At 55.0% G+C, this 20,463-nt stretch overlaps 1 protein-coding gene across 2 annotated transcripts in view; it reads left to right on the top strand.

Moving 5' to 3' along the window:
• ABCA3 (ATP binding cassette subfamily A member 3) overlaps positions 1-20,463 on the top strand; it is a 35,205-nt gene that overhangs the window by 980 nt on the left and 13,762 nt on the right. For both annotated transcript variants that reach the window (XR_011699202.1, XM_071571289.1), the window contains exons 2-15: positions 4,271-4,372; positions 7,116-7,380; positions 8,201-8,328; positions 10,279-10,444; positions 12,651-12,910; positions 13,601-13,717; positions 14,183-14,303; positions 15,123-15,296; positions 15,939-16,120; positions 17,294-17,440; positions 17,736-17,865; positions 18,604-18,758; positions 19,547-19,702; positions 19,991-20,201. Coding sequence is in view for 1 of the 2 variants with exons in the window: in XM_071571289.1 (XP_071427390.1) it covers positions 4,319-4,372; positions 7,116-7,380; positions 8,201-8,328; positions 10,279-10,444; positions 12,651-12,910; positions 13,601-13,717; positions 14,183-14,303; positions 15,123-15,296; positions 15,939-16,120; positions 17,294-17,440; positions 17,736-17,865; positions 18,604-18,758; positions 19,547-19,702; positions 19,991-20,201 (2,266 nt within the window). In the remaining variant the exon portion in view is untranslated. The remainder of the gene's footprint in view (positions 1-4,270; positions 4,373-7,115; positions 7,381-8,200; positions 8,329-10,278; positions 10,445-12,650; positions 12,911-13,600; positions 13,718-14,182; positions 14,304-15,122; positions 15,297-15,938; positions 16,121-17,293; positions 17,441-17,735; positions 17,866-18,603; positions 18,759-19,546; positions 19,703-19,990; positions 20,202-20,463) is intronic.

The following is a 20,463-nucleotide window of genomic DNA, read 5'->3' as shown; positions in this document are numbered from 1 at the left end:
AAGCTCACTTGGCAAACCAGTGACAGTGTTCTTAAGGCAAAGGGTTTGACCAGCTCTTGCAGCAGCTTTGTCCCCTCTCTTCAGCTGCTGCCCCATCACAAAAGCTGTTACAGACACAGCCCTGGAGCCTGTCAGGCTCCCCGTGCCCACTGACTCCCTCTGTGCCCCACTGCAGGGCAGCAGCCCACAAAACAACCCCTCATTCTGCAAACAGGACCCACCCCCAGCACTGTTTGTGTTTACTTCTTTATTTCAAGGCATGAAGTTCCTGTCTGGGAAAAAACTGGTTCCGTAGGGCACTGAATGTTGGGTTTGCAGAGGGCTGCGAGGTCACTGGGTGCTCGGTCCCTGCAGCACCCAGCACCTTGCTGGGCTTGCAGCCTCCTAGAAAGTTTTATTGCTGTTTGCACAGCCAGGGTGAGGTTTTTATGGTCTGGCTGCGTCGTGACTCCCACATCTCTGTGAACAGTGAGAGGGAGAAAACGCCCCAGCACAGAGTGGCTGCTCTGGTGGCTGCTGGCCCTGGTTGTTCATTGCAGGACCCGGGACTTTCTGGATGTGTGAGCATCAGAAATCACTCGCTCTTCCTGGAAACGTTGGCCATAAAAAGTCTTCCCCTGCCACGGCTACTTATGCTGTTGATTTCCAGCACAAACACTGCAGGGAACAGAGAGGCATTTCCTGCTCCAGTGGCAGGGTAGAACCCCCAGGGACTGACAGCCCTCTCAGAGTGTGTGATGCCAGCAGCCCAGGCACCGCATGGTCCTCGCACTCCCGCGGAGGTGGAGGCACCTGGCAGGGCGTGCAGCTCCTCTGCCGGGGCTGACCCGGTGCCTCTGCAAACCGGCAGGGGGAAACGCCGGTTTCGTATAAAAAAAGGCAACGTCTGCCATTTCCAGGGCTTGTTTCTATGGGAACGGGACATCAGAAGAGCAGAGATGCGGCGTGTGCTCCAAAATAACTGCCGGCTCCCGGGAGCACATGGCCTTTGGCTCAGCTCGCCCTGCCCTTTCTGCTCAGACGGCAGCCGGGTCCGGCCAGCTCCCGGCCTGGAAGTGGGTCAGGAGAGGGGATGCTGCGGCCTTGATCCCTGCCGATCCTCAGCCTGTCCTCGTCTAAATCCACCGGCAGGAGAGCTCCGGTCCAGGCTGGCAGCTGGTGCCGCCACGTTATCCGGCACAGCTCGGTGCTGCGGCAGGGGCTGGTGAGCACCAGGTGGTGAGGACCAGTCTGGTATCCGCCCATGCAGGCTGTGGGCTGGCAGGAGGGTCTCCTTCCACACTGACCTCCCTGGGAAGTCCACACTCATGTATTTAGGAGACCCTTCCTCCTGTCATGGTTGGGTGTGGACAGCAGGGTATTTCCAGCAAGGGGGAGAGGAACTGGGTTGTTCTTCCAGAAACTGGTGGTGGTTGTCTCTGTCTTCCCCCTGATCTTTGTCTGTGCCTCTTCCTGGGAAATTCAGTCTTATCTCCTGAGGTCAGGATGAAGCATCTCTGGAGGGGATAACCCAAGCTATGTGTCCTCCTGCAGTGCACCTCAGTGCCTCTGAGGTCATCAACGACCACAGCCCTCCTTTCCTGCTAAGGGTGATCCCAGACATGGACCCTGGGCCCTGCCTGAGATGCCTCTGGTCATGGGAATCTCAGAGCTGATCCAGGCAACACCTTCCAAAACAAGTTTTCTGTGTTGAAAAACAATCATTTCTGTGGAAAACCGTTTTTGCTCTCAAACCCCTGTTGTAACTGAGCTTTTTCCTCCTCTCATCCTCCAGCAAATGAAAGGTCCAGAGTGGGTTTTCTTGGAGCACTTAAAAACTTGGAAAACATTCATTGGTAATAATGGGGGTTTCTGTCTTTGCACAGTGTTTGTGTTACCCAAGAGCTGCTTGACATTTTCCCAGCGAAGTACCGGCCCTGACGGCAACGTAAGACCCGCCGGGGCAGTCGGGGGGGCAGGCTGTGTTTGAGGGTGTGGTGGAGGGAGCAGGATCTGGGAGCTCTGTGAGCAGCCAGCTCCAGCCTAACTTGCCACATTCGTCCTCTTTAAAGTGAGCCAAAGCTTTAATTCCCTTGGTTTGCTCTGGATTTCCTTCATGGGGGTGTGTGAGGAAGGTTTCTGTTCCTGGGGGCCTCATTTAGAGGTGTTTCAGATGCTGCTGTGTGGGGTGTGTGTGGGGCTGGGGTGCCTGCTAACGGGTCCTGTGGCAGAGTGTGGACAGCTCTGCTTGGGCACATATGGGCCAGAGGTCAGCTGGAAACGTGGTGGTTTGTGATGAGCTTGGAGGTGTTTACACCTTTGCCAAGTCCCTTTTGCTATTCCTTTTCTGCTTCGGGTGTTCTGATGGACTTGTCTGGGCTGCAGCAGAAGATCCCTTCTGCCTTTTCCTACCTGGAAAAAGATCCTTGAACATAGTTGTCTGTGCTGTTGTGGAAATCTGTCTTGTGCGTGTGGAGTGGCAAAGAGAAGGTGGGTTTTTTTGTGCTCTGAGAAGATGCTGGGGTTGAGGTTTGGAGTAGGGAAGATGCGTGCCAAGGCAGGAGAAGGCTCCTGTGCTTTGGGTTGGGGCTGGGAAGGTGCGTGCCAAGGCAGGAGAAGGCTCCTGTGCTTTGGGTTGGGGCTGAAGGTGCGTGCCAAGGCAGGAGAAGGCTCCTGTGCTTTGGGTTGGGGTTTGGAAGGTGCGTGCCAAGGCAGGGGAAGGCTCCTGTGCTTTGGGTTGGGGCTGGGAAGGTACGTGCCAAGGCAGGAGAAGGCTCCTGTGCTTTGGTTTGGGGTTGGGAAGATGTGTGCCAAGGCAGGAGAAGGCTCCTATGCTTGGGGTTGGGGCTTGGAAGGCGTGTGCTAAGGCAGGAGAAGGTTCCTGTGCTTGTGTTGGGGTTTGGAAGGTGCGTGCCAAGGCAGGAGAAGGCTCCTGTGCTTTGGGTTGGGGCTGGGAAGGTGCGTGCCAAGGCAGGAGAAGGCTCCTGTGCTTTGGGTTGGGGCTGGGAAGGTGTGTGCCAAGGCAGGAGAAGGCTCCTGTGCTTTGTGTTGGGGCTGGGAAGGTGCGTGCCAAGGGAGGAGAAGGCTCCTGTGCTTTCATTTGGGGCTGGGAAGGTGCGTGCCAAGGCAGGAGAAGGCTCCTGTGCTTTGTGTTGGGGCTGGGAAGGTGCGTGCCAAGGCAGGAGAAGACTCCTGGAGGGCTTGAGGCGCTGGTGGCAGAGGGCAGGGGAGGTAGGTGGGTGTTGCTGTGCCCACAGCCCTCCCTGGGTCCCAGCCTGCTCTCGCTGCAGCTCCATAGAGTGTCACTCTGCTCTCCCTGTGCATTCACCATCACCACTCCAGGAGCTGAGGCAGGGGGTGGGTCACCAACCTCCCCTTCTCCTGATACCCAAAAATCCCTGCTGAGGTTGGTGGGTGTTGGCTGCACCCAAAGAGCCAATCCCAATCCCAAACGGGGCTGGAAAATGTGCTGTGGAGCATTGGCCAGGGTGCTGCTGGTGAGTTACATGTCTGCTCTTGTTCCTGTGGCAACTTTCAGTGCTACCAGGCTTTGGAACTGATCCCAACAAGTGCCCACTCGGTGGGTGCTGCTGTGATCCGTGTTGGCCCTGTTGGAATTTGCTGTATTCAAAGACTGGGACTGCTCAGCAGGGACTGCCCCATGTCCAGCACCACGGGCAGGAGGCTCTGAGAGTGCCAGGACTGCCCCTTTCTTCTTGGTGCTGTGCTCCAAGCCTGAAATCCCAGCCGGTCTCCTGGTGGGACAGCTCTGCTCTGTCAGGAAACAAAAACAACTTGGAGTGATGACGGGTGCTTCCCGAGAGGGGGAGGAGGCAGGGGGATTGTGCCCAAGCACAGAGCTTCCCTTGCACTCCCCTGCTCTTTGCTGATCCTCAGCTTTCTGAGGAGAGTTTCCACTGGGAAAGCAACGAGAATGTTGCAGAACCAACCCTTGACATGGCAGGAGGTGGAGGCACAACATGAAATCTTCACCCAGCCTGCTGCTGGGAAGTATCCTGATGCTCCAGGTTGGATACTGGAACAGCAACTGCCCTCTCTGAGAACATTCACGCCAGAAACCACAGACTGTGACTTAGGGGTCAGCAGGGACCTTTGGAGAGAGAACATGATGGTTATTTTGCCTTGTTTGGGGCCAAGCTAGCTACTGTGACACCAGGCTGGAAGCAGGGAGCTGCCCTGGGGCTGGATGGGGTGTGGGATTCAGGATGCTGCCCTCCTGCCACCCCGCTGCACCAGCTCCTGGCACTCACAGCCCTCTCCTCTGTTCCAGGGTCCTGCAGAGTGGCGGTGGCGGCACTGGGCCCCTTCTGGTGGGAGGATGGTTCTTCTCAGGCAGTTTGGACTGCTGCTCTGGAAGAACTACATCCTGCAGGTAAGGCTGGCATGGTGCTCGGGAACTGCCTCTGACACCCCTAAACAGGGGTACATCACAGCATGCCTGGGGTCTGGCTCCTCCAGCAAAACTCCCCCAAGGGCCCAGGGCATCTCTTGGAGGAAAACTGGGTTATTTGTGCCTGTGGTGTTGTCTTGCTTTTGTGCCAGGAGTTACAGGCAGGGCTGTTGTCCCTGTCCCTGTTGTCCCTGTCCCCAACATCCCCCTCCTGTGCTCTGGCCATGAGCTCAGCTCCCCTTCTCCTGGGACAGGATAACTCACGTACCTCCTATGCAAGGGTGGGTTTTTTGAGCTGTCTCATTCACACTCTCCTCTGGAGGTGCCACTGCCTCCAAACCCATCAGAGCCGTTACTTTCTGCTGCCCTCAGAAGCAGCTTTTAGGGGTCTTAAAATATTACAGCACTGGCAGCTTCCCCCAGCCCCCCTCCCTGTGTGGCAGCTGGTTGATGCTGAGGGATTTCGGGATTTCACCTTTGGGCAGTGTGGGGTGTTCTGGGCGGATGCTGCGGCTCCACTGGGACCTGGAGCCAGCACTGGCAGAGCGCGGCGGAAGAGGAGGGAGCAGAGGTGGCTGCAGCCCAGCTTTACTCTTTCAATTACCCTTCTGCAGCTCAGCACAGCATTGCTATAAAAATAAACCAAAGGAAGAGGGAAGGGCTGGCTGCACCTGCCCTCCCAGCAGGCACAGAGCAGGGAGCAGGACTGGGAGGGGACTGAGACCGGCAGCAGGGATGGTTTGCTGTGCAGTGACCAGCTTGTGCACCCCAGACACCTCAGGCCAGTCCCCCATCCCCTCTGCAGGGGGATAGCATAGTTTTCTGGGTGTGCCCCAAGGCAGGGGCTTGTCTCGGCCTGTTTTCCAAGGCCACAAGCTGACTCAGATCTCCTGTGCCGGGATACAACCAAAACTCCTGCTCCTGCTGCAGACACAGAGCTCCCAAGGCACCCTTGTCCCACTGTGGGGAGGGTGTTGGGACACGTGGCTCGCCCGGAGCTGGGGCAGCCCCGGCCAGGCAGAGGTGGTGATTATGGATGAGTGCTCCTGTCACCTCTGGAGTACGTGGCTTAAATGACTTCTGCAAGAGGGCAGGTGAATGTGTATTAGCCTGCAAGTTCAGGGAGGCAGAGAGCTCTTCTGGAGCAGCCCCTGAGACAGAGGGAGGTTTAATACAACAGTAAATCAGCAGGAGGCAGCTGGGCTGCCAGGGCTGCATTATAAAGCCATCAGACACTTTTTATGAGCATGGCTGCTGGAAAAGCTTCTTTTTCCCTGCTTGCCCAGAACAGGCTGCTCTTCCCACGGGAAACCCCAAGAGGGGTTTTTGGCTTTGGCAGGGGGTGCTGAGAGCCAGGGTGATCACAGTGTGGCTTTACACCCCTGTACCTCTCCTGACAAACCATCCAAGAGCCTGTTCACCCTGGCTGCTGTGGGGCTGTCTCACTTCCCTGGATGTCTGGACTGTGCTCAGGGCTCCCTTCATGCCCCACTAGAGACTATGCCCACCTGAGCCTGCCCACTTGGTGCTGGATAAAATCCAATTGCTGAGACAGCAAAGTTGTGAGAATAAAGCTCTTGGTGCTCCTTGTGCCTGGTGGTGCTCCTCTTTCCAGCCTGACAGAGGAGAGCGTGGAAAATCCCCACGTCTTGTAAAGCCTGAATTAGCCAGAGCCCTCAGAAGAGGTTAATGCTGCTACTTCTGCTCTGGGCGTGTGCTCTGAGTGAGCAGCCGTGAATCCCTGTGGCCAGGGACACCTCTGAGCTGTCACTGCCATGGCTGAGGCTGGGAGTGCTGTGCTGCTCTTGTGCTTGGGCTGGAATGAAGGGAGCTCTGTTTGCAGGAGGAAATCACAGAATTTGGGTTGGAAGGGACCATCTTGTTCCAAGCCCCTGCCATGGGCAGGGACACCTTTCACTAGACCAGGTTGCTCAGGTGACCCCAGTGCTCCTGGGAGGAGCAGTTTTAATGCTGGTGGTGGGTGTTATTAGCTAATGGTAATTTGGGAATTTTGCAGGAGAGGTAGCCCTGGGGAAGGATGCTGGAGGGTCATGCTCCATCAAGGCTGCTGAGTTTGACTCCCAGGACTTGAGTTCATTGTCCGGTTGCTTGAACCTCAATTAAAAAAAATAAATAAGCCACTGTATATAGTGCAGGCAGGACTTGAGGTGGGTGTGCTCACCATGCTGCAGTGATCCCATAGCCAGAGGCTCTGCCAGGTCCCATCCTGGGATGCAGATCCCATATCCTGCTGCCTGCAGCTGCTCAGCTCCAGCAGGAAAAGCCTCACTGGTTCCACCAGTGTTGCCTCAGGGTGCACGGAAAGGGCAACCAACCAGCTGGGATCATTCAGCCTGGCGGTGTGGTGGGGAAGGCTCTGATGGAGGGTGGCCTGAGCCAGAGTGGTGCTCTGGAGTAGAGACACCTTGGCTGGGGAGTCCTAAAGGATGTGGGAACCAGTGCAGCATCATTCCAGTGCTCCAATAAAACCCAGGTTGTGAAACCTTGTGTAATGCAGGAGTGCTGCTGCTCATTGGTGTTTCCATGCCCTGAACTCTGTTACTGTGCTGCCCTACCTTCTGTGTGTACATCTTTTTTATCTCTTTGTACCTATCTGTGTAGTTATCTATGTATAGATGGATACTGTGATAGGTATCTATCTAGAGATACATCGTGTATTTTACATACTTCTCTCTGTGGCTGTATCTGCTTCCCTGTGCTGCAGAAGCGGCAGATCCTGGTGACCCTCGTCGAGGTGTCCCTGCCGCTGCTCTTCGCCGCCATCCTGATCGCGCTGCGGCACCGCGTGCACTCCGTCAGCCACCCCAACGCCACCCTCTACCCCAGCGAGTCCGTGGATGACCTGCCCAGCTTCTTCTCCTCCCGGCACCCCAGCAACCCCTGGGAGCTGGCCTACGTCCCCTCCAACAGCAGCGCCGTCCGGGGCATCGCCGAGGCGGTGGAGAGAGCTCTGCCCATCAACATCAGAGGTGAGCAGGGCCAGGCTGCTCCTTCCACCCCAGAAATTCCCAGGAATTGTTGTTCTCAGCCACCTGGTGTAGTGGAAAGTTCCCTGTCCGTGCCAGGGGTGTGGAAAGAGATGAGCTTTAGAGTTCCTCCCAAGCCAAACCATTTATGATTCTTTAATTAAGAAGAAATTCTTTGCTGTGAGGGGTGTCAGGCCCTGGCACAGGATGCCCAGAGAAGCTGTGGCTGCCCCATCCCTGGAAGTGTCCAAGGCCAGTTTGGACGGGGCTTGGAGCAACCTGGGCTGGTGGAAGGTGTCCCTGCCCCTGGCAGGAGGTTGTGCGGGATGAGCCTCAAGGTCTCTTCCAAGCCAAACCATTCTGTGACACTGATTCTAAATCCTGATGCTCTATTCCTGAGACACGAATTTTTTTCAGAACTTCAAGGGAATGGTTTGATTCTTTTTTCACAAAAATGACGGGATTTTGGGTTGATTTTGGTGTCTTTTTTTTGCAGTTTCCATCTAGAAAAATACCACCCTAAAATAGTTAAAGGAAGTGGCTGGCACTTCCCTGAGAAACAGTATTTTTGGAAATCTTGTGGCACAGAAAATTTTAGCACTTGGTGTTTCAAACTGTTAGGATTTTCTCTGGAAGAGCTGACTCGTGCTCAAAAAGGAGGAATGTCTGCATGCCCAGGGTGCAGTTACAGCATCCTGTGTCTGACAGCAGGCACAGAACATCCCTCATGTCCTGGACCAAACAACAGTCCTGATGGCTGAGCATCAGTCCATGGTGCGTTGCCATGCCCTGTTCCTGCATCTCCATGTTTTCCCCTCCACAGCTCAGGGCTTTGCCTCGGAGAAGGACTTTGAGGATTATGTGAGGCTGGACAACCGCTCAGGCAATGTCCTGGCTGCCGTCGTGTTCCAGCATCGCTTCCCACAGAGCACGGCCCCGCTGCCACTGCAGGTGAGGGCCCTGGGCGGCGGGGACTGTGGGGCACAGCAGGTGGCACCCAGGTCTCATTCTGTGTGTCCCACCTGGGCTATGGGGACACAGCCAGGTGGCACCCAGGTGTCATTCCGTGTGTCCCACTTCTCCGTGTCCCACTTCTGTGTCTGCCACCTGACCTGTGGGGACATGGCTGGGTGTCACCAAGATGCCACTCTGTGTGTCCCATCTCCATGTGTCCCACCTCCGTGTGTCCCCACCTGGCCTGTGGGAACACAGCCGTGTGTCCCACCTCTGTGTCCCACCCCCGTGTGTCCCACCTGGCCTGTGGGGACACAGCCAGGTGGCGCCCAGGTGTCATTCCCTGTGCCCCACCTCTGTGTGTCCCAACTCCATGTGTCCCACCTGGCCTGTGGGACACAGCCAGGTGGCACCCAGGTGTCATTCCGTGTGTCCCACCTCCCTGTGTCCCACTTGGGCTGTGGGAACACAGCCAGGTGTCACTCCATGTGACCCACCAGGGCTATGGGGACACCCACAGGTGTCACTCCGTGTGTCCCACCTCTATGTGTCCCACCTCTGTGTCTCTCACCTCCATGTGTCCCGTCTGTACTGTGGTGACACACCCCGGTGTCACTCTGTATATCCCACCTCCATGTGTCCCACCTCCCTGTGTCCCATCTGTGCTGTGGGGACACAGCCAAGTGTCACTCCATGTGTCCCACCCAGGCTGTGGGGACACCCCCAGGTGTCACTGCGTGTGTCCCACCTCTGTGTGTCCCACTTGGGCTGTAGGGACACAGCCAGGTGTCACTGCGTGTGTTCCACCTCCGTGTGTCCCACTTGGGTTGTGGGGACACAGCCAGGTGTCACTCCATGTGACCCACCAGGGCTGTGGGGACACCCCCAGGTGTCACCCAGGTGTGACTCTGTGTGTCCCACCTCTGTGTGTCCCACCTCTATGTGTCCCACCTCTGTGTGTCTCACCTCCATGTGTCCCATCTGTACTGTGGGGACACACCCCGGTGTCACTCTGTATATCCCACCTCCATGTGTCCCACCTCCCTGTGTCCCATCTGTGCTGTGGGGACACAGCCAAGTGTCACTCCATGTGTCCCACCGGGGTTGTGGGGACACACCAGGTGTCACTGCGTGTGTCCCACCTCTGTGTGTCCCACTTGGGCTGTAGGGACACAGCCAGGTGTCACTGCGTGTGTCCCACTTGGGTTGTGGGGACACACCAGGTGTCACTGCGTGTGTCCCACCTCCGTGTGTCCCACTTGGGCTGTGGGGACACAGCCAGGTGTCACTGCGTGTGTCCCACCTCCGTGTGTCCCACCTCTGTGTGTCCCACTTGGACTGTGGGGACATAGCCAGGTGTCACTCCATGTGTCCCACCGGGGTTGTGGGGACACACCAGGTGTCACTCCGTGTGTCCCACCTCTATGTGTCCCACCTCTATGTGTCCCACCTCCGTGTGTCCCACCTCTGTGTGTCTCACCTCCATGTGTCCCGTCTGTACTGTGGGGACACACCCCAGTGTCACTCTGTATATCCCACCTCCATGTGTCCCACCTCCCTGTGTCCCATCTGTGCTGTGGGGACACAGCCAAGTGTCACTCCATGTGTCCCACCGGGGTTGTGGGGACACACCAGGTGTCACTGCGTGTGTCCCACCTCCGTGTGCCCCACTTGGGCTGTGGGGACACAGCCAGGTGTCACTCCATGTGTCCCACCCAGGCTGTGGGGACACACCCAGGTGTCACCCAGGTGTCACTCCTTGTGTCCCACCTCTGTGTGTCCCACTTGGGCTGTGGGAACACAGCCAGGTGTCACTGCGTTGTGTCCCACCGGGGCTGTGGGGACACAGCCAGGTGTCACTCCATGTGTCCCACCAGGGCTGTGGGGACACCCCCAGGTGTCACACACGTGTCACTCCATGTGTCCCCCCTCCGTGTGCCCCGGCAGGTGCGGTACGAGCTGCGGTTCAAGTACAGCCCGCGGAACGCGCCGCGGAGTGAGCAGACGGGGCTGAACCCCAACCTGGACCGGGACTGGCACACCAGTTACCTGTTCCCGCTGTTCCAGCTGCCCGGGCCCCGCGAGGCCAAGTTTGCCGACGGCGGCACCCCAGGTGAGGTCACCCCCAGGACAGGAGGCACCTGCTCAGCCCCTGGCAGGGGGTCCCCAAGGCTCTGAGCCCTTAAAGAAATAGGGTAATTTTTAGAAAGAAATGAAATTCAATTAGTTATAATGAAATATTTCTTTATATTTATGCCAGCATTGAATTTCTATAAATTTACATATATAATACTTAATATATAATATATATTGTATAATATATAATATTAATATACAACATAACATTATACCTAATATATAATCTATAATATAATATTATGTATAATTCTATATAAAATACATTTTTGTATATAATATAGTGAGTACAAAACAATAAAATATTTATTTGACTTTACATAAATACAGACGAGTAATTCAATAATTAATTATTCATATAGCTATTTATATTAAATTTTTATAAATGGGCATATAAATCTATATAAAAACAAAATAATTGAATTTTTATATATTTATGTGGACATTTATAGTCAATTTATATAATTGTAAATATAAACAATTTATCAGATAAAGACATGATTTTAAAATAGATTAAAATATTAGTTACGTGATTCATTCATTATATATTTAATTTTTATATTTATGTGTGTGGCTATTTTTGTATATTTTATTAAATTTAATTTAAAAATATATATTTGAATTACGTTTTCTCATTTAAATGTTATCTAAATATATTTACTCTTCTGTTATATTTATTATATGTATTTTTTATTTCAATTTTATCCTGTGACTTCATGGCCACTGCTGGCCTCTGGGCACCTCTGCTGAGCAGGGCTGGATAAGAAAAACTTTCAACGTTCAGTAATTATTTTAAAATTTAATTGCTTTTTTTCATTTCTATTTTTAATGGAAATTGTATTTCATGATCCAAACTGCCCAGTGTTTATTGTGCTGCTTAAGCACTTGGAAAGTAAATAGAGCAATTCTGTGGTTTGAGGTGTTTGAGAGCAGCCAAACCACTGGCAGAGCAGGAGCCAGAGGGGACATTGGTGGAGCTGGAACAGGTGCTGGCTTAGCACTGCATTTCTGGAGAGCTTCCCTGATGGTGGAAAAGGGGATATTTGCCTCTCTGGGGTTTCTCCCTCAGTCGATGTCCAGGGAGAGTGAGAGGGTGAGGAAGTGGACAAACAGGTTTTGCTCCCAGTGTGTAAATTAACCTGAGCCTGAGTGTTTGCTCAGTAAGTGAGTTCATATCAAACGTTGTTCCCAATCTCACATTCCCACTTTCATCTCCTCTCTGGGGTCATTGTAACCAATTGACTTTCAAAACACTCATTTGGAGTTTTGTAGGAGAATTTGAGTTCCTCTTCAGGTTACACCTGGCAACAATCCCTCTTAAAAATAAACTGGTTTAAGTTTATTTTGTTATTTAAAGTTGTGTCAGGGCAGGGTGAAGTTGGATATTGGGAAAGGTTCTTCCCCCAAGTGTGACTGGGCACGGAACAGGCTCCCCAGGGCAGTGGGCACAGCCCCAAGGCTGCCAGAGCTCCAGGAGTGTTTGGACAATGCTCTCGGGGACAGGCTGGGAATGTTGGGGTGTCTGTGCAGGGCCAGGGATTGGACTGGATGGGTCTTGTGGGTCCCTTCCAACTCAGGATATTCTGTGATTCTGTGTTTCTGTTGGGAAATCAGAGGTTTTTTCACTGTTTTCTAATGCACAACACTTTAAGCCCCACGTGTGAGTCATAGGTTATATCCATCCTCACTGCAGCCAGTGCAGTCTCCTGTATTCCTTTGGCTTACAAAGGAAAAGGGGCCTAGTACAAGCTCAGTGACTCGTGGTGGTTGCTGGTGATGGAGAATCTCCCCCATACAAAATCACAACCGTGCTGCAGGACGTGGTGTCGGTTGAGTTCTCCTGCCATCTCCTTCTAAAGGATGGTTATGAGAGAGAGTGGTTTTAATGGAGGGTGTCCCTGGTCTAGTGGAAGGTGTCCCTGCCCATGACAGGGGATAGAACGAGATGAGCTTTAAGGTCACTTCCAACCCAATCCATTCTGTGATTCTGTGAATTTGCTGCTGTCAGCCCTTCCCCAGCCTCTCTGTGTGTGCAGGAGGATGTCATAGTGATGTGTTTTTGCTTTTCCTCCCCTCCATTTTTGGTCCTGGTTCCTCTTCCCAAGCAAGCCTTCCCAGGAGGGCTGTTTCTCCTTCCAGACCCCGGACCTGTCTGTATTCCTGGTGTTGTTCTTTCCGTGCAGGTTATCTCCGGGAAGGTTTCCTGGCGGTGCAGCATGCGGTGGACAGGGCCATCATGCAGTACCATGCCAATGCCAGCTCTGCCAGCCTGCTGGAGAACATCACAGTGGTGGTGCAGCGCTTCCCCTTCCCTGCCTACGTCAATGACCTGTTCCTCCTGGCCATCCAGAACCAGCTGCCGCTGCTGCTCATGCTCAGCTTCACCTACACCTCACTCAACATTGTCCGCGCCGTCGTCCACGAGAAGGAGAAGAAGCTGAAGGTGAGCAGTGGGACATCTGGGTGCTCCCCTCCCTCTGCCGCATTTCCCAGCAGATGATGCCTTTAAATTAGGAACAAAATGCCCATTGGGTTTGGAGCCAGTGAGGAGGAGGTGGGGATGGCAGCGGATTAGCGAGCCCCAGGGAGGAATGTTGCTAATCCTGCTTCTGGGATGAGGCTGGTTCTTCTTGCTGTGCAGCCCAGGGTGCTGGACCACAGGGCTGATGTTTCTTCTGGGCTGGGAGAGAGGGCAACACTTGTGGGTTCCAGGGCTTGTGGATTCAGGAGTTCAGCATGTGGGAAGGAAGATTTTTGTCCTTTTGAGTGCAGAGCCCTGTGTGTGCCTGTGCTGTGGGGGTGGCTGGGGCTCAGCTGCATGGTTGCAACATCAGGGCTTGGCTTCCCCCAGGCACTGGGTGTCCTGCCTGCTGCTGGGTGGCCCTGGTGCTGGCACCCTGCTGTGGGTTTGGGCTCAGCTTGGCTCTCTGGAAACATGTTCTCCTGCAGAGGTGGCAGCCCTGTCTGGGAGGTGGGGACACCGTGCCATGCTGGTGGCTGGGCAGGACACTCTGGTGGCACCTGGGGCTGTCACCTCCTTGCTTGTGCTGTGGGGCAGAACCACCTCCACCTCACCCTCGTTGTGCCTGGGGAGTGTGGGAGCAGCCGTGGGTGACACTGTGACCTCCCACAGGAGTACATGCACATGATGGGCCTCAGCAACTGGTTGCACTGGAGCGCCTGGTTCCTCATGTTCTTCCTCTTCCTCCTGGTGTCCGTGTTCTTCGTCACTGTGCTCTTCTGTGTCAAGGTGAGCGTCTGTCCCCGGGCCACAAGCTCTGTGCTGGCAAGGCACAGGGATGATAGGGCTGCTCTGCTGTGGGACTGTCCTGCTGTCCCAGGGCTCCTCCAAAGGCTGGAACTGGCTTTTCCTAGATGAGGTGGGCAGTGCTGTGGATGGGCCTGAGGGTTGGGAGCCCTGTGGACACTCTTTCCAGAGCAGGACCACCCTTCTCCCACAGCTCTTGGAGGGACTTGAACTCCCCCCTCTGCATGTCCCCACACCGTGGGAAGCAGGAGGGGACTGCATGGGTGCTGGCCATGGTGTCCCTGCCCCTTAGACCACACATTACAGGAGGTCAACCTGTATTAGCTCCCTCTGGACTGGTCTGGGAGTTTCTGGGCTTGTCTCTAACCCTTGGAGAACATCAGGTCTTGGCTGCCCGCAGTGCCTCTGCCACAGCCGGCTCTGGCAGTCACCACATTGTCTCGGCAGGTGAGCGAGCAGGGAGCGGTGCTCACCAACAGCGACCCCACACTGGTGTTCACCTTCCTCGCCATCTTCTCCATCTCCTCCATCTCCTTCAACTTCATGGTGAGCACCTTCTTCTCACGAGGTGAGTCCCTGCCTGCTCTCTCCTTGTGTTACTCGTCACTTCCACATGTGGAGGGGGATGGGGGGACCTTTCCCTTTTTTACTGCATTTTCCCCACAGTGTATGGGAAGGAATGTAGGGACTGTTGCATCCCAAACCAGAGCAGGTCCAGAGCAAGCCACAAAGATGCTCTGAGGGCTGGAGCCCCTCTGCTCTGGACACAGGCTGGGAGAGCTGGGGGGGTTCACCTGGAGAAGGTTCTGGGGAGACTTGAGAGCCCCTTCTAAAGGGGCTCCAGGAGAGCTGGAGAGGGACTTGGGACAAGGGCCTGGAGGGACAGGGCGAGGGGGAGTGGCTTTAAGCTGAAAAAGGGGAGACTTAGATTGAATATTAGTTAGAAATTCTTGGCTGTGAGGGTGGGCAGGCCCTGTCACAGGTTGGGCAGAGAAGCTGTGGCTGCCCCATCCCTGGAATTGTCCAAGGCCAGGTTGGATGGGGCTTGGAGCAATCTGGGATAGTAGAAGGTTTCCCTGTCCATGGCAGGGAGAGGGGGAATGAGATGGTCTTTTAAGGTCCAATCCAAACCATTCCATGATTCTATGACAAGCTCATGCCTTCAAGCCTCATCCAGCTGTCTTGGAATCTGCTCTGCGATGGCCAGGGGGCTTCTGCACCTGCCCACGATGGGGCTGGGGTCAGCTGTGGCTTCTGCCTTGCTGTAGGACATGGGCATGTCTTCATCTTGTCCCCATGTAACTCCCTGGATGCAAAGCTGGTGGGGAGTACTGGGTGGCATCACCACGTTAGTGACGTTTTGCCTCACACTTTCCTCTGCTGGCAGCGAACGTTGCGGCTGCCGCTGGCGGCTTCCTCTACTTCTTCTCCTACATCCCTTACTTCTTCATCTCGCCCCGCTACGACCTGATGTCCCACAGCCAGAAGCTGGCATCCTGCCTCATCTCCAATGTGGCCATGGCCATGGGGGCACAGCTCATTGGCATGTTTGAAGGGAAAGGTGAGCAGTGCCATCTGTTCCTGGGGAGGGAACATCCTGTCCCTGGGGAGAGGAGCCAACCTGATTTTGTGATGGGGTGGGACTGGCTTGCTGGAAGGACTTTGGGGTGAAGCACTTTTCTGCTCCTAAGGAGAACAGGAGTCTGAATTGTTGACTGCTCCCACACCAGGGCTCTGCCTTTCTGTGCCCCTGGGCTGTGCAAAACCCCATCATCGCTTTAATTAGCAAAGGAATTCTGCTCTAACAGATGGGAAACATTGCATTTTCTCCTTCCTGATACATATCTTTCATTTCTTTAATTAATAAGTCTGCTGTTGGTTCCAGCAGAGCCGTGCATTTCCAAAGTGCTGGCAGCAGGTCGGTGACAGAGGGGTGATGCTGGAGAAGGGATCACTTCTTCCTGGGCAGTGGCAGAAAATGGGATGGAAGGAGCATGGTGGAGTGGCAGGAGAAGGGTGGGGTGGGGAGCCTCGAGGTGTCAGTGTCTCTTTTGCCTCCATCCATAGAAGGGGTTGTGGAGCTGTGCAGGTGCTCCTTGTTACAAAGCAATGAACTGGGAGAGGGGATACTCTCTGCCCGTCTTGGAGAATTGCTGTGTCCTGCTGGAGATGCAGAGGTGGCAGTGCTCTGTGTGCTTTGCAGGGACTGGCATCCAGTGGAAGGACCTCATGAAGCCTGTCAGCGTGGATGACAACTTCACCTTGGCCCAGGTGCTGGGCATGCTGCTGCTGGACTCGGTGCTCTATGGGGTGGTGGCCTGGTACGTGGAGGCCGTGTTCCCCGGGGAGTACGGCGTGCCACAGCCCTGGTACTTCTTCCTGACGGTGAGCTCTGCTTGCACCCCTTCCCGTGGCTCCAGGGGCATCAACTGGGGGCAGTCACCACTTCTGTGCCATGCTGTGGGCTAGTCTGATGTACAAGGGTGGCACCATCTGGCCTTCAAAATCACGGGGGCTGCAACATGTCCTCACTGAAGGCTGATGCAGCTGTATTTTTTTTACTGCCTGTGAAGGTCATCTTGGCTTTAAATCGTTGTCCTGACACTTCCTGGCATGCAAGATGTTGTTAAATGTCTCCATGCCCGAGTGAAGGCATTTGTGCTGGTTTAAAGGTTTAAAGCATTGAAGAGAAACCTCTAGTGTGAGTAACCAGATCTAGTCACCTGACACCCTCCTGAGCGCTGCCATCCGCTGCCAGCCCCCTCGTGCCAGGGTGTGGGTGATGACTGTCACCTTGTCAGCTGAGCCTCCCTTGTTCTGCCAAGCCAAATGCTTGGCATCACCTTCAGCAGCTGCAGCTGTGATGGGCACTGAGGCTCTGTGGGCTGGGGAGAGTGACACAATCCCTTTGGATCCTGTAGCTGGATCTCTTGTCATTTGATGGAGAAGTTTTTTCATCCTCCCCTCCAAGTTCCTTATCCCGGCGTGGTTTCACTCCAGCATCTCACTCCCTCTTGCAGCCAGGCCAGGGGAGGTGCAGCTGAGTGTGCATCCAGGAGTTGTTGAATTGTTGTTTTCACAGGGAGTTAAGGTCCCAAATGCTTTCATTCCCAGAGAGTCAAGTCAAGCAAAAGAAAGGCTGTAGCTGCAGCAGCTGGATCCCAGGCTGTTCGTATTTGGTGTGTCCCAGGGATTTTGGAGGGGCTGATCATCCCTCTCATGGGCTTTTCTGGTCAAGGTGCTTCTGCCTCAGGGATTTTACTTTTCATTGGAATACTGACCTTTTCCATGGGGATGAAGATGGGGAAAAACTGCTGTGTAATCACAGGCAGCCCTGCTGCAAGGGAGAGATGGGGGAAGACGGCAGGGCAGGGCAGGAGGAGCTGCCCCATCCTGTCTGCCCTGCCTGCTGAAGATGTGCTGGTTGGTAATTCCCAGGCCAAGGAGAATGGTCTGGAAGATCTCTAGGAGGTGTCTGTGGGAGGAGGGTGGCCAAGGCTGGGAAGAAGAGGTGGGTTCTGCCAGTGCCTGATTTCTCTCTCTTCCTTCCTCCATCAGCCCTCCTACTGGTGTGGACGGCCCAGGACTGTTGTGGGGAAAGAGAAGGAGGAAGAGGAGGACCCTGAGAAGGCCCTGAAGAGTCAGTACATTGAGGAGGAACCTGCAGACCTCGTGTCAGGCATCAAAATAAAGCACCTTTCCAAGGTACTGACTGTCCAGCACAGCACAAACACACCATAGTGTTTAGTTTGTAAAATCTGCTGCCTGCTGGGGACAGCAGGTGAGGCTGTTCCCCAGAGCTGACTGCATTCTGTGGTGGTCTGAAGTGCTGGGTAGTTACAGGTGCAGTGGCATCTGTATTTAATCTGTTGACATCTGAATTTAACCTGAATTAGACCTGGGAGCATCCTGGGCTGTGCCTGCTGGGTGTAGCTGAGGAGCTGGATCTGAGAGCACTTGCCTGGAGTGCAGTATCAGTTTGTCCGTGTGATCTCTGCAGGTCTTCAAAGTGGGAAACAAGATGAAAGAGGCAGTCAAGGACCTAACAGTGAACATGTATGAAGGGCAGATCACTGTCCTGTTGGGACACAATGGTGCTGGAAAGACCACCACTCTGTCCATGCTCACAGGTAGGAGCATCCTGTGGTGGGGCTGGTCTGTGACAGGGAAGGGCTGATGGCTTGGCCCTCAAAGAAGAGCTGAACCCTGTCTCTGATGTTGGGGAGGGGTTTTTGCTCTTCTCTGGAGCACCCTTTGGTCTGCTGAGCTCTTGGCCAGGGATGCTGTGGTAGTGAGAGGGAAATGGAGGGAGCATGGGGGTCCCTGTTCAGCCCTCTGTGAGTGTGGGATCAGCCCATGGGGGAAATGACAGCCAGTCTTCGTGCTGGAAAGCCCTGAGAAGGCACCAGACCCACTCCAGGTTGGGTGTCTGTAGGCTTTGCCATGATAAGGCAGATAAGGTGGAACTGGTCATTGTCACTCTTGAGCTGCTGAGCTCCAGGATGCCTATCTTGGCATGATAGACACAATGACCCTCGATGGTCCTCTTCTGTTCTCAGCTGCTCTGAGCTGCTCCTGGCAGCTCAGGAAGCTTATAGGACCGTTCTGGAGCTCTGTCCTGGCCCTGCCTGGACCTCTGCCCAGCTCAGAGCCAGGCTTGTTCCTTGCTGCACTGCCAGGTCCATGTCCCACCTGTGGGTGCCATGCAACCCACCCTGGGGGTGGAAGGAGGCTGTTGTGCCCCAGGTTGAGCTGGAGACAGACTTGCCTTGAGTTTTGGCAGAAAGCTGTGTGTGTGGGGATGCTCAGCAGGACTCTGCCACTGGGGTTGTGTTGAGCCCTGAGCCCCTGCCTCCCTGTCCTGGCAGGTCTGCACTCCCCCACGGGCGGGCAGGCCTACATCAACGGCTACGAGATCTCGCAGGACATGGTGCTGATCCGCCGCAGCCTGGGGCTGTGCCCCCAGCACGACGTCCTCTTCGACAACATGACGGTGGAAGAGCACCTGCACTTCTATGCAGGGGTGAGCATCGCACTGGGAGGGCAGCCTGGCCTGGAGGGGCACCCAGCAGAAACCTCCTGGGTTCCTCAGGCTGGGGAAAACAAGTGAGATCCATCATGTGGGTCCAGAGGAGGCCGTGGAGATTCTCCAAGGGCTGGAGCTCCTCTGCTCTGGAGCCAGGCTGGGAGAGGTGGAGAAGAGAAGGCTCCAGGGAGACCTTAGAGCCCCTTCCAGAGCCTAAAGGGGCTCCAGGACAGCTGGAGAGGGACTTCGGACAAGGGCCTGGAGGGGCAGGATAAGGGGAAATGGCTTCCCACTGCCAGAGGGCAGGGTTAGATGGGATTCTGGGAAGAAATTCTTGGCTATGAGGGTGGTGAGGCTCTGGCATAGGTTGCCCAGAGAAGCTGTGGCTGTCCCATCCCTGGAAGTGTTCAAAGACAGGTTAGAACAACCTGCTCTAGTGCAAAGTGTCCTTGCCGATGGCAGAGGTGTGGCACAAGATGGTCTTTAATGCCCCTTCTGACCAAATCATTCCATGATAAACAGAACAGTCCTTGCCTCCTCTTCCTGCCTCATCTGCAGGCAGGAGCTCCCTGTGTGGCTGATGGAGGAGTGGAGGGTCCCTGGCAGCACAACTCTTTGGAAACCCCCTGAGCCTCATACCAGCTGTGCCAGCTCCTTCAGGGGAGGAGGAAAGCAGGAGCCCATCTCTGCTTTCCCACTTTCCTGCTTGGGTGTGGAGGAGGGAATGTGGTGGGGTCTGGCAGCCCTGCAGGTGGGCTGAACCCTCCCTTCCCCCTGTCTGGCAGCTGAAGGGATACCCACCCTCCAAGTGCCCCGAGGAGATCAACCACATCCTGAGGATCCTCAGCCTGGAGGACAAGCGCCGCTCCCTGACCAAGGCTCTCTCGGGCGGAATGAAGCGCAAGCTCTCCATTGGCATCGCCCTCATTGGGGACTCCAAGGCAAGCTCTGGTGGGGCCAGCACAGTCCTTGGGGTGGCTCTGAGGCTGTTCCTTACCCATGGTGAGCCACTGGGAGAAGCAGGGACAATGGGAAGGGGGCAGGAACATCCTCACAAAGGGGACAACTCTGAAGACAATCCCCAGAGGGTCTGCTGCCTGGCAGCTGCTCCCCCAAACAAGATCATTGCTTCGAGGTCCTGGGCTCCTCCTGGGCCCGGAGATTGTCCCCTCCTGCACTGCTGGACCTCTCCCAACCCTTTTTGACCTGCACCCATCTCACATGTGCAGGTGGTGATGCTGGATGAGCCAACGTCGGGGATGGACCCAGCCTCTCGCAGGGCCACATGGGACCTTCTGCAGCAGCAGAGAAGCAACAGAACCATCCTGCTGACCACCCACTTCATGGACGAGGCAGACCTGCTGGGGGACCGCATAGCCATCATGGCCAAGGGCGAGCTGCAGTGCTGCGGGTCCTCGCTCTTCCTGAAGCGTAAATATGGTAAGGGAGGAGGAGCAGGCTGTGCTCCATGTCTTCTGCTCACCAGGGAGGAGCAGGACAGGACATAGGGCAGGGAGGGGGCCCATTGCTCCTTGTCTGATGGCTGGTTGCTCCCTGTTGTGCTGTTCTGCCTCTCCTGAGGCCAATTCCCACACTTGCTCCTGCATAGTATCCGTAGCTCAGTGCCTGAGCATCCCTCTCTGCTCCAGGCCAGGCTGGGCTGGGATTAACCCTCCTCTTCCTTTTTCTCGTGCCTCTCCCC

The sequence above is a fragment of the Pithys albifrons genome, chromosome 16 (assembly GCF_047495875.1).
Source record: "Pithys albifrons albifrons isolate INPA30051 chromosome 16, PitAlb_v1, whole genome shotgun sequence".
Taxonomy (NCBI): domain Eukaryota; kingdom Metazoa; phylum Chordata; class Aves; order Passeriformes; family Thamnophilidae; genus Pithys; species Pithys albifrons.
Note: the sequence above shows the minus strand (reverse complement) of the source record. Positions and strands in the feature narration are given on the sequence as shown.